This window comes from Benincasa hispida, chromosome 10 (assembly GCF_027475165.1).
Source record: "Benincasa hispida cultivar pf3 chromosome 10, pf3_genome.v1.1, whole genome shotgun sequence".
NCBI classification, from domain to species: domain Eukaryota; kingdom Viridiplantae; phylum Streptophyta; class Magnoliopsida; order Cucurbitales; family Cucurbitaceae; genus Benincasa; species Benincasa hispida.
Window position 1 is genome coordinate 13,910,386 of NC_143487.1, and position 12,933 is coordinate 13,923,318.

General features: G+C 32.8%; 1 protein-coding gene, 1 long non-coding RNA gene and 1 pseudogene across 2 annotated transcripts; 1 reads left to right on the forward strand and 2 right to left on the reverse strand.

Annotated features, from left to right (window-relative positions):
* Positions 1 to 1,654: 1,654 nt before the first annotated feature.
* On the reverse strand, positions 1,655 to 2,161 carry LOC120088287 (histone H4). Its single transcript, XM_039045478.2, has one exon. The coding sequence runs from the start codon at positions 2,090 to 2,092 to the stop codon at positions 1,781 to 1,783; it is 312 nt and encodes a 103-aa protein (XP_038901406.1). The 5' UTR covers positions 2,093 to 2,161; the 3' UTR covers positions 1,655 to 1,780.
* Positions 2,162 to 3,698: 1,537 nt separating this feature from the next.
* LOC150033123 (uncharacterized) lies at positions 3,699 to 6,005 on the forward strand. Its single transcript, XR_016523856.1, has 3 exons — positions 3,699 to 4,657; positions 4,992 to 5,501; positions 5,682 to 6,005. It is a non-coding gene; the product is annotated as an uncharacterized LOC150033123 (long non-coding RNA).
* Positions 6,006 to 7,080: 1,075 nt separating this feature from the next.
* Positions 7,081 to 9,507, reverse strand: LOC150033124 (uncharacterized; annotated as a pseudogene).
* Between the last annotated feature and the right edge of the window lie 3,426 nt (positions 9,508 to 12,933).

Consider the following 12,933-nt stretch of genomic DNA (forward strand, 5'->3'; position numbering starts at 1 on the left):
CTAAATCAATAAGCCAGAGAAGTTGTGAAAAGAATGGTTTACCAAAGTAGTTCATAATCAAGAGAAGGATACACCAATGCTTAGACTCAAAGCTGCAAGCGCCTCGACACCGAACCCCTACACGCTCCACATCGCTGGACATTGAAAATTCCCCAGCAGCTTCTTAGACTAGTCAATTCGTTTGTGTGGAAGGTGCATGTTTTGCATTCTTTCACTGTGAATTTGTTATGTATCTAACAATTCCTGCAAGCTTAAAAACACACAAATATCCCAACAACAGAGAAGATACTCCCTGCTACATGAACTAACGGTCTCCCGTGACATACCCTTCTTAGGTCTTACCCCTTCTCAAATACAAATACTTAATTGGGGGTCTTACAGAATCATATACAAAGTTTGCAGGAATACGACAGGAAATAAGTGATGACAAAAACTAAAAAACAGTCCGTCCATCCTACATCTACGTATGAATCGGGATTTAAGATGAACTTCTTTGAAATATTAGTCGATCTCTCCATGTTTATGATCTTCAATTACTAACAACAGGATCCATGAACATCCCAAATTCGCAACAAAACAGGTTAGGAGATATAACAAGTCATAGATTACATCCAGATAAATACAGAGAACCAAGTAAAGATGAGTAGCGAGGCCAACAAATTTCAATAGAAAACATATCAAAAGGACCAGAATTAAAATAAATAAATTTAAGAAAAGCTAATGATAGATACATGAGTTTATTATTTTGCTATCTCTAGTTGCAGAAAAAAAGGACATGTCAAGAACTTGAGATCAAATCAGAATCAGATAGACGATAGAGTAAAGCTAGCTGGTCTTGTTTAAGAAATAATGATAAAAAATAAAAATGGTCTTCAAAGATAAATGAGAAGTTAACAGCACAGACCTGCACACCTTTTGACACTGCAGGACATTTGAATCCATGTCCTATAACAAAGAACCTGCAAAGCCTGTATACTTCTTGCACACAAAAAAGGGCCGTCTAGACTTTAAACCCTTTAATAGTGCTCTACCCACATCAACTTTGAACAAGAAAAAGCTAGAAATCAAATGGACCAACACTAAATAAAACAGGACACTTCAAAATTAAGGGCTAATGAGATATCTCTCCCATACCATTCATCCACCAACCGACCTCTTGATAACAAGTGCTACATCCTTCCAACTTCAACATTCTATCTCTTTTAAAGATTCAGATCTTTATAACTAGTGTCGTAATCATCATGCTCTCTTGGTTACCAAACCAAAACTTAGTTTTAACAATGCAATCGGACATAGCTTCTTCAGTTCAAAGTTAGATCGGGCTTTTCAGTGTTTACACATACATGCATCGATGAACATATATAGTTGAGATTAAAACATTGCGTTATCTATCTAGCATTATGCATAAACCTGGAAACTCGTTTCTTAATTACACTTTTATGGGCCTTAACCTTCCAATTCAAGTGAGAATCTGCTTTAAATCGATTTAAATCTTAATGGTTGGCGACTTGCAATCGACTTAATCTTCCATCATTGTTTAAACGGGTAAAAACCATACAACAAGTAATCTAAATTCGTTTTAAACATTCTACACAACAATTTGTGCACAGTAAACATTCATAGAAAGAGTAGGATGAAACTGTCAGAGAGCAAGTACACGAAAACTAGAATTTCATTGCAAGAACAACGATGAATGACTCCCCAAGTCAAACTAACAGAGCATCAATGACTATAAATCCAAAACCCAGATATACAATCATTCGTGAAATCAACCTATAACCTAACCTCCAAATCCATACAAAGTCCTTCCCTGCCTTTTCAATGCATAAACCACATCCATGGCAGTCACCGTCTTCCTCCTGGCGTGCTCTGTATAGGTCACAGCATCACGAATCACATTCTCGAGGAAAATCTTCAAAACCCCTCTGGTTTCTTCATAAATCAATCCACTGATACGCTTCACACCACCTCTACGAGCCAAACGGCGAATTGCAGGCTTGGTAATGCCCTGAATGTTATCTCTCAAAACCTTCCTGTGACGCTTAGCTCCTCCTTTTCCCAAGCCCTTGCCTCCCTTCCCTCGTCCAGACATTTTTTCCAATGAAAATTAGGGAACAAATTGCTCTTGGGTTAATCGCAAGTTTTGATTTTGGTGGTAAGTTGTGGCGGTTTGGGGAATTTATAGAAGAGGAAATTTGACGCCTTGTTTCTTTGAGTTCATTCGAGAAACACGTCGTCCGTTGGATTTTAACTTAATCGACGGTCGTAGGTGTCGATCCGCGTGATACCTTTGCGGATTGTTGTTTGGAAATAAGTGAATTTTGTTTTGGCGGGCAGGGCGCTAATTAATTGACCGGGCCGCGGCAAGGCCAATTTCGAACGAACTTTCGATTTTTGGGAAGTTGCATGAATATTTATTTTACAGTAACTATGAGAGTTTATGGAGTAAGATAAAAGTATTTACAAATATAGACTTTTTATGTTAAAGATTTAATCCAGAAAAAGGAAAAGACTAAAATGGACACGAGTCTATATAAAATCGTTTGGCCACAACATAAAGGACTATTTTATTAATTATAAATTTCATTTCGACCCTTCATCTTCTTCCGAAAAACGTGAAAAACACTTCCAACCCTTTCGAGCTCCGACAGTGTCGTCTCCTTCCGATTTCAACCTTTTGATTTCGACAGTGCCGTCTTCTTCCCCATCAATTTCGCTCCAAACTTCAAAAGGTACGTTGTTCTTCTTCGTTTCTTCTTTTTCCTTTGGTCATCTCTTCATCACTGATAGCAAGAATTTGAAAACGTATGGCTTCGTTCTTCTTCCATTGATAGTTTATATAAGAATATAAATAGTTATTTCAAATTAGGGCTACATGCATTCTCCAGCTTTTTTAGGTGTTTTATTTTATTGTGCATTTTGGTCATAGTGTAGTCATCACAGCGTAGTCATCATAGACTAATAGTCATCAAAATGTTGATAATGTGAATATTATTTGTAATGTTGATTGTAATTTGCTAGTTTTTCGAGGAATATGTAGATAGTTTATTGTTGACTGTGTTTGATTGATAATTATGTGAATATTAGTACTGTGTTTCGTTGTGATTTGCTGATGTTTCAGTGAATATTATGCTAATTTAGTTATTTATTGTTGTTTAACTGAAGTTATCACTGGTACTTTAGGTAATATGTTGACAGATCATTGATAGTTTGTTGATGGATTTATCTATCAACAAACTATCACTGATGGATGCTATCATTGATGCTAATTTAGTTCATGTACTGTGATTTGATGATTGTTTATTCATAGGAAAAGTATTTATCACTATTATTGCTATCAATGATATGAATGTAATGGTTCCACATGTTTGTTTTTAGGATAGAAGTTATCACTGATGCTTTAGGGAATATGTTGACAGTTCATTGATAGTTTGTTGATGGATTTATCTATCAACAAACTATCACTGATGGATGCTATCATTGATGCTAATTTAGTTCCCTGTGATTTGATGATTGTTTATTCATAGGAAAAATATCTATCACTATTATGGCTATCAATGATATGAATGTAATGGTTCCACATGTTTGTTTGTAGGATAAATGGAGAAAGAAAATAGAAAAACATTGGAATGATCAACATCTAGGAAAAAACACAAGAAGATCAAGGTCACAATCTAATGATATTTTATAAATTTAAATAGATTTGTGGTTGCTTTTTTCTTACATTTATGTTATTGTTATATATATAGAAAAATGTATTAATTGTTCCAGAAAGTGAATGGACAAATCCATTAAAAGTTTGCTCCTTCATAAGTTTAGATGTCCTGTCTAACATAGAAAAATTAGATGAGTCGTCACTTCAACTATTTAGAGGAGGTCCTTTTGGGCACTTCTTAGATATGAAAATGAAAAAGATGTCCAACCAACTCATATCACATCTTATTAGAAGGCAATGCGCAAAATATATTGGCCTTTAATTTAGAAGGACATATTTCAGAATTTAGTCTCAAGTATTTTTGTTTAGTAACAGGTTTAAATTGTGATGATTACCCTATAGATGGTATATTGAGGCTACCAACCAACTACCAAATTAAAGGACATATTTCACAACTACCAACCAACTCATATCACACCTTATTTGTTTAATATGTTGGCATCAAAATCAATGGACAACACAATTAGGAACTTCTTTTTCAAGACAAATGAAAAAATTATAAGAAGAGAGCTCCAACCTACTTTTAATTTGTTAGGTTCTGATGCCAACATACTCATTGATATAAAGGTCAAACTTGCACACTTGTATTTTCTAGAAAACTTCCTAATTCCTACACAAGGACATAACAAAGTAAGTTGGAAGTATCTAAAAATGTTGGATGACGAAGAAAGGTTTAGATCTTATCCATGGGGCAGGGTTTCCTTTAAACTAACTATAGAATTTTTTAAGAAGGTTGTCATCAATAAGCCAACTTCCATTTTCCTCCAAGAATTTCCAGTAGCTTTGGTATATTGGGCTTTTGAAATTATACCAAGATTATCCAACCCCACCATTGGATTTGCACGAAGAATAAAAAGCGGTGGACCTAGACTTACTCAATGGGAGTCTCAATAACCTAATGATTGGCAACACATCAACAACAATATTTTCAAAGCCACCGGTGTAAGTCTTTTATCAATGTTATTTCCTTTATTTGTACGTATTATTAGCATGCTATCAAATGATAGTAACTATACTCGATGTTTCAGCTTTTATGACATAGAAGATACCACTATCATTGATAGCTTCTATCAGTCATTTTAAACTATCGTGACATCTTTTATCATTGATAACATGTTATTGTTAGATAGAAGCAATCAGTGATAGCTTGAAATCAATGATTATTTCTATAAACTAGCTGTATCACTAGCATCTTTATTAAACTTTCAGTTTACTATTGCTTCATTTGTTCCAACTGAACAAGAATTGCAATCCAACTATTATGCATATTTTGCAGAGGTGGAAACCAGGGAGATGGATATTGAAAAAGAAAAAGAAGGAAGACAAATGTCAACTGGGAGAAGAATTGCATCATTACAAGAGGCAATCGAAGAATTAAAAAGAGGACAAGAAGATATTAAGAAGGACATTAATGAAAAGCACAAGGAGATAATTGATATATTGAGCCACATAAAAGAAGCTATCAGTGATAAACTTCCACAAAAAGAAGAAGGTGGTGAAAAGCAATCTTAAGAATCTCTTGAGAAGAACAAAGCGTCATCATCTAGTTTGGAGCTTTTAGATGCAAGTTTAGATGGTCTAGAGGTAAAACTTGTGATTTTCTTTTTATGTAAAGAAGTACAATAACAAAAATGATATATGCATGTAGGCTGAAGTTGACATTGCTAAGGACAAGGAGGCTTAAGATGATCAAGAGAATGACCAGCAAGAACAATTGCATGATGATCCTGAAGACGAAGAGGAAGATCAAAAAGAAAAAGATAAAGAAGATATGACGAAAAAGAATGTAAGTATTGATTGATTGATGATCTTAATTATAACATTAGCATGCTATCAATGATATCTGGAATCATTGATAACCAACTATCAGTGATAACATGCTATCATTGATAGTTTGTTATCAGTGATACTTGACTGATACTGATAGCACATTGATGCCATGTTATATTTGATTCCATGATTTCAGGTGATTGAAAGACTTTTAAAAATAGTCTAAAAAAATATCGACCAAAGGTTGTCACTGAAAATATAGAGGACAACAAGAGACCAAAAAGACAAGCAAAACCGACCAAGAAAATTTTGGAGAACGCAAAGAAACAAAAGAAAGACAAAAAGAAGGTCTCTCCAAATGTATCTACCAAGGTGTCTCCAAGCAAAGCTATAAGGCAATCTCCAAGGTAGAATGACGACGCTCTAAGCTTTGATCTCAAAATATCACAACTTTGATTGACAATAGATAGACTTGTTTATTGACAATAGACTTCTGTTTGACAATAATTTGGAAATTATTTTGACAATATACAGTGATTGTTATGATTTTGGAAATTACATTGTTATTTTACAAGATTAATGATAGTTATATTGAATAAATATGAATCCTTCATAAATGTGATTGATATAGTTGCAACTTTCAATTTATTTTAGAGGTTGTTACTAGCCCCTCCTGCCACCCCCCACCACCCAAGACTTTCAATCTAAATACCAACCTGTTAAAACACTAGTAATATAAACAACAAACCTCCCTTAAGGTTTTACAAAGATTACATAAATACATGCATGCAACCAAGACATTACATTTATGGAAGAATAACAGATCCCCACAAGCGACACTAGCGAGATCATCTAGAGCGATACTGGCGAGATCCTCTAGAGCGACACCAGCGATACCCTCTAGAGCGAACCAACGATACCCTCTAGAGCGACACCAGCGATACCCTTTAGAGTGACACCAACGAGACCCTCTAGAGCGACACCAAGCTTTTCCTGTGAAATTCTTAGCGATACTCACCTCAATTCCTAGCGAGATTTCCCCCAAAAGCGATATCCTCCTTATAAAATCCTCTAAACACAAGCTGCACAACTTCTATCACTGATAGTATGGTATCAATAATGCTATACGATCGTGTAGCATTTGGTTGGCGATTCTATCAGTGATAAAATCTATCATTGATGGATCTTCTACAAAAATGCTTATCTACTGTCAGTGATAGAATCTATCACTTCATTGTATTAATTGCTGACAGAAGCTATCACAAATAGCTTGATATCATTTCTTTCAATTGTTATGGCTAAAGGAAAACGAAAGCTTCATAAATAAAAACATCATATTGACTAAATAATGGATATATCAACAACAAAGTCTGTTCCACTAACAAAACATTACTAACAAGGTCTCTAATATATTTATGACAAACATCAATAACAAATTGTCTCACTATCTAATGGTTAAATTGATGACAACAAGCAACAACTACAATCTAATTGACAAATTGGTGAAAAACATCGGTTGTCTCACTATCATTGATAAATCGATGATAAACATCAATTACAAAACAAGCTTCTTCATTACAAACATCAATTACAAATCAAGCTTCTTCATTAAACAACTGGGGAAATTTGCATGTCCTACAATTATGGCCATGAAGATGACATCGACTGCACTTCGAGCTCCTTTTCTTTTCACCAATTGATAATATTCTTTGTTTACGTGGTCGTCCAGTCGGATGTTTAACTATTGGAGGTAATACATTCACACCAACATCGACAAATCTCCAATAAGAATGATTTCCAATAAGATAAACTGATCCTTCATAGGTTGATAACAATGTACTGCAAAAATAGTAGACTGTCATAAAAGTATATATATCTAAATGTAGCCCACGAATAACAGCACAAGCATGAGCATATGGAATTTCCACCAAATCCCAAACACGACAACTGTATGATTTATAGGCCAAATTTACTAAAAAGTAATTGTCCCCATCAACTACTTTATATTCTTCATTGTTAATAGGATCAACCTAAAAAATAAAACAGTCAACGAAATGTAATCAACTAGGTGAACTAATGGAATGTCAATGAAAACTAAAATATAAACAAAATTGTAAGTGATACTATCCCTATCTGATTAAATATTTTCAAGTTATCAGTGAAAACAAAAGATATCAGTGAAAATAAAAACTATCAGTGACATGTTATTAATAATATTTTCTAATAGTCAAGGTATTTGTACCTTGAAGCTTCTTGACTGATTGTGTTGCTCTCGCAACTCAGACTCTGCCCAACTAGTCAAAACAGTTTTCATGGATAATGTGATTGACCTTTTTCATAAAACCAATTTTGAAGTATTTCTCTAATATAATCCAGTAATGATGCAACAGAGGCTCTTTCAAAATATTATTCAAGCACTCTGAAATATTAGTAGTCATCATATTATACATTATTCTCCTAGAATGTGCACGTGCCCACTTCTCAAAACCAACTTTACTGAGATATTCCCAAATTGTAGGATATATTGATTCCATCCATTTCATATAAAACTCGAACTTATCAATTGTATAAGCTTTTGCACAACTATAATATATGTCATCAATTAAATAATCCTTATAAATCAACTTCATATTTTGCAAAGGTGTCGTAGACAAACACAATACTCAAAATTTGAAAAAATATTTATAACATCTTTCGGAATACTAAAATGCCGATCAGAAATAATGACTAATCCTTCTTGTTCATCAAAACTTTTCTTTAAATTCTCAAAAAACCATCTCCAAGATGCATCATTTTCAGAGTCAACAATACTAAAAGCAAGAGGAAAAATCTGATTGTTACCGTCAATTGTTGAAGCCGTCAAAAGAGTCCCGACATATTTACATTTTAAGAATGTCCCATCAACTGATATATTAGGTCTACAATGCTTCCAACCCTTAATTGATGCTCCAATAGCCATATAACAATACTTAAAATGCCCATTTATATTAGTTTCATAGGTAGTAAATGTACCTAAAAGAAGAAAATAAACAGTTAAGCCAGATTACAAAAGGTATATAATTGATTGATGCCTACCACCAATAGCTTCTATCATTGATTGCAGTCCATCACCAATAGCTTCCATTATTTTCATGTTATCAGTGATAGACTCCAATCTGTGATAGAAGCTATCATTGATAGATCATATAATAAGTCATAAACAAGAAACCTGGATTCTTTTCTTCTAACTTCATCAAAAACTTTGGAATCAAAGCATATGATTCACGTGCATCGCCTTTCAAAGACTTCATTATTTACTCTTTTGCCCTCCATGCTTTATAATAGCTAATAGTTACTCCAAATTCCTTACGGACTTTATTCACAATATCACTAGAAGTAGGTATGAGAAGAACTAAATCTAAAATCATTTCTTAAACATTTAGCTATTAAGGACGAAGAAGCTTGCCTATGACAAGTTTGAATACTTTTTATAGAACAATCATGAATATCAATAAACTTTCTAAGCATCCACAAAACACTCTGCTTGTAACGGGGTGCCCTCACATACCACTGACAACCATCTTGAACACATCGAAACACAATTGCTCTTGAATTTGACGTTATAGTCTTAAATTCAAAATTCTTCTTAACCGCTATCAAGTAAAAACAATTTGATAAAATCTCTTTGCTAGCAAACACATCTTTTTATTTCAAATCACGAGCAATATATATATCCATAATCACTTGGAAATCACCATCATCAATCATAGGTTTAGAAGAAGGAACAGTAGACAAATAATTCTCAGCTCCACTAGAAACAACATTAGAAGACACTTCCAAACATGAACTACTGGCATGAGCAACCAAAGGATGTCGTGTATTGTGTTCCTTAACTAAAACCAAAAACCAAGCTATATAATTTGAACTACATTTTGAACCTTATTCATAACAAAATCTAATAGAACGGAAAGTTTTATAGAAGAAGTAGACACATCCAAACAAATCTCCTTAACTATTAAACCCATCAAATCTTCAAAAACCATTATATCATCTACTAAAACTCCAGTAGATTTGTAATTCACTTAACAGTATTTTTCATTCCATATTCCACTATGAAAAACAACTATTGGAATAACCATGTTTTAAAATTCCTGCAAAAGTAAAACAAAAACTATTGAATAACAATATCAATAGGTTCTAGTATTAAAAGCAAATATAAATCTATCAATATCATTGATACCAATCTAAAACTAGGCATGTCTTTCAATGGATATCAATAAAAGTTAAAGAACAAATAAAAAATGATAGCAATCACACATTCTATCAGTGATGGACATTATCAATGATAGCCACTGATATCTTCCAATACACTGATAGATATTGTCAATGACAAACACAAAGCCAATGTAGCTGTAATGTCAAACCTAGAAATATCAAACATCAAAATACACTGATATGTTTATAGAAAGAATATACAGTATCAAGTGAAACAGTGAAGAATGACCCTAACTTAATTAATCACTCAAAACTCAAAATATCAACGCAATGAACAAAGCAAAATTTCATGAAAGCACACAAACTCTGTTCACAATCCATTATGTTCACAGTGAGCTGAAGAAATCATTAGGTTCTTGAGAAAAAAGAGAAAGAAAAGACTAAATGACCAGAAACTATTTAGGAAAAATTGAAAAACAGAATCGAAAAAACAAGAACGAACGCTAAAAGAAAAAAAAAACTCTCAATCAAAGATGAAATTGAAAAAAGAAAAACGAACTCACGAATCGGAATTGATCAAAGTATCACGAAGCTTCACGAATTGGAATTGATCAAAGTATCATGGAGCTTCACGAATGAGATTTCATGGAGACTGATTCATCGATATTTCACCATGAAAGAAAAGGAAAGAACGACAAAAAGGAAAGCAAAAAGTATCATGGAGCTTCATTGATTTGATTTCATAGAGACAATAGATATAATCACTGTGAAAGAAGAAGAAGGTCACGAACGACAATGTTCAAAGGAGGTGACGAACGTGAAAAAGGAAAGTTAATAAAGGGAAAGAGAGGGTAAATTTGAAATTTAGAAAAAAAGGAAAGGTTGACCGATCAATGTTTGCTATAATAGCAAATATTAAAAATGTGGTATATATAATCATATTTTTTTCCCCTTTTGTATTATTCAATACAAATTTCCTTCGATTTTCACACTATTATTTTAGACTTCCAAAAAAAAAAGAAAATCTACAATTGCATAATTTTATTTATCATTCGGTAGTTAAAATTAAAATTATAAATTTAGTCCATAAACTTAAAAATTTGGATATGTTTGTTTCTCAATTTTTAAAAGTCTTGGATATTGATTTTATTGGATAACCATTTGATTTTTAAAAATTATCTTTGTTTGTTACAACTTATATATTGTAGTTTTCATCTTTCCTAACTAAACACTTTAATTATTAACCATGTTTAATAAACAAAAACAATGTTTTGAAGACTAGTTTTGAAAGAATTGATACACACTTTATCAAGTCACACACGGTGTTGCCACAATCTCATAAACATAAAGTAAACACAGATAGAGAAAAGCAGGAAGGAAACATAAAGTTGGTAACTTGTCAACTACGTCTATGGGCAATTTACCTAAATAAAAACAATTCACAGAAAAATAGCAAGAAATTAATACATCGTACTTATTTGTAACTACAAGACTTCTACAGTGACATATGAACAAACTAATTGTAATGACCCGACTTCCTAAGGCACCCGATAGGGTCATTACTCCATGCATGCATAAACTTATACATAAACATTTATATTTAAAATAAGAAAATTGGACTGTTTTATTAAATAAAGAATTCAAACAAAATTCTAACTCAAAATTTTATAAAATATTGGTTGGGGATACCCCTAAAACATAAATTTTAAAATAAGGAAAATTAATTGAACAGGAAAATCACTAACATCTAAATTCTATCAAAATCGAGTTTGAGAGAAGAAAACAGTATAACGTAAAAGTGACATCATATAACCTTGGATCTTAGTTTATTGGATTGAATCAATGTTGTCTAAATGTTAAATAAAATACTATGATTTTATTAAATAAATATTTTGTGTTAACAATACTACAAACCACAAGATATACTAGATTTCAGACATTAATCCCAACAATCTTTCACTTGTCAAAAGTTAGTGGAATATATCAAAATATAATAAAAGACGAGTGGGAAAGTAAAGTATCAATATACAATACAACAAATTAGAACATGCAATATACCCAATAAAATCTTCCAGACTCATATTTCGTAAACCCAGACTCTCCAAGTGACCCTAAAAAACTTTAACCGTGAGATGATCACATCTCCCCGTTGCACAATCTTTCTAATGAGATGATACTTGTGCTATATATGTTTTTCCACGTTTGTGGCTATGATACTCCTTGGAGTTTGCCACAAGTTATCATTATAACTTAAGCCTGTATGTGGAGACATACAAGTGAAGCATGCCTTAAGTGATAACCTAAATAGTCGGTAGTATATGGATAAACGAGGGAAACCTTATCCTGGTGACACTACGGATACGACCCGCTTTGTAGATATTACAAGTGTTGTAAAGTGCTACAAATGATCTGATTCTGATCATTCGTGTGTAGACATGCAAGTGGGGGTATCCTATACAAAGGAGTTTGTATAAGACCGGATCATGAAATGTTTAGTCTCGTTATATAACGCCGTTCATGACAAAGAATTATAATATATGCATGCATTAAACATATTTATGCATCATCTTTGTATTATAAGTGTTATAGTATAAGGGTGTATGAAAGCATGTATGCTTGGTTCATTACAACTTATATAAGAATTATATATAGTAATGAATGAACATTGCATAAGGCATGACACATAGGTTAAATTTATAATAGTTATAAATACATAGTCTAGCTTAGCAATGTGGATGGTCTTAGTTATTTCATTTTACAAGAGTTATAATGGAAATTAGAACTAAAATCAATAAGAAAGACATGCCTGCAAACTTAGGCTTGAATCGTGTTTTAAAAGAGTTTTAAATTTTGATTGAGATAGACCTAATATCACGGTTCTAATGAGATTAGAAACCTAAGTTTAATCTTTTAATTAGTTTAATAGGATTAAATCGACCAATAAAAAATTAAATATGTACCGAATCTAACTATAAGGGACCTTTTGTCTAAGGCGGATTCTGTCTAGGCTGGGGTATTTAAGCTGACGAAAACGGAACACCCCTACCTGGGAACCTACCTGAAAAGGTGAATTAGATAGATTTGATGCATGCATGCAAATTTGACGGTAATATGTTAAAGTGTTTAATGAGACTTGATTCGAACTTATTTAATTATCAAAAGCAATAGTTGTTTTTTAGCAAATTAAACTCACACTTAGATAACAATAGCCAAATTGTCTAAGTTAATGAATCCCTAGGTAGAACATTTAGTGG

Excerpts from the sequence above, each read along its gene's own strand:
- LOC120088287 (XM_039045478.2), bottom strand. The coding sequence starts at position 2,092 with ATGTCTGGACGAGGGAAGGGAGGCAAGGGCTTGGGAAAAGGAGGAGCT.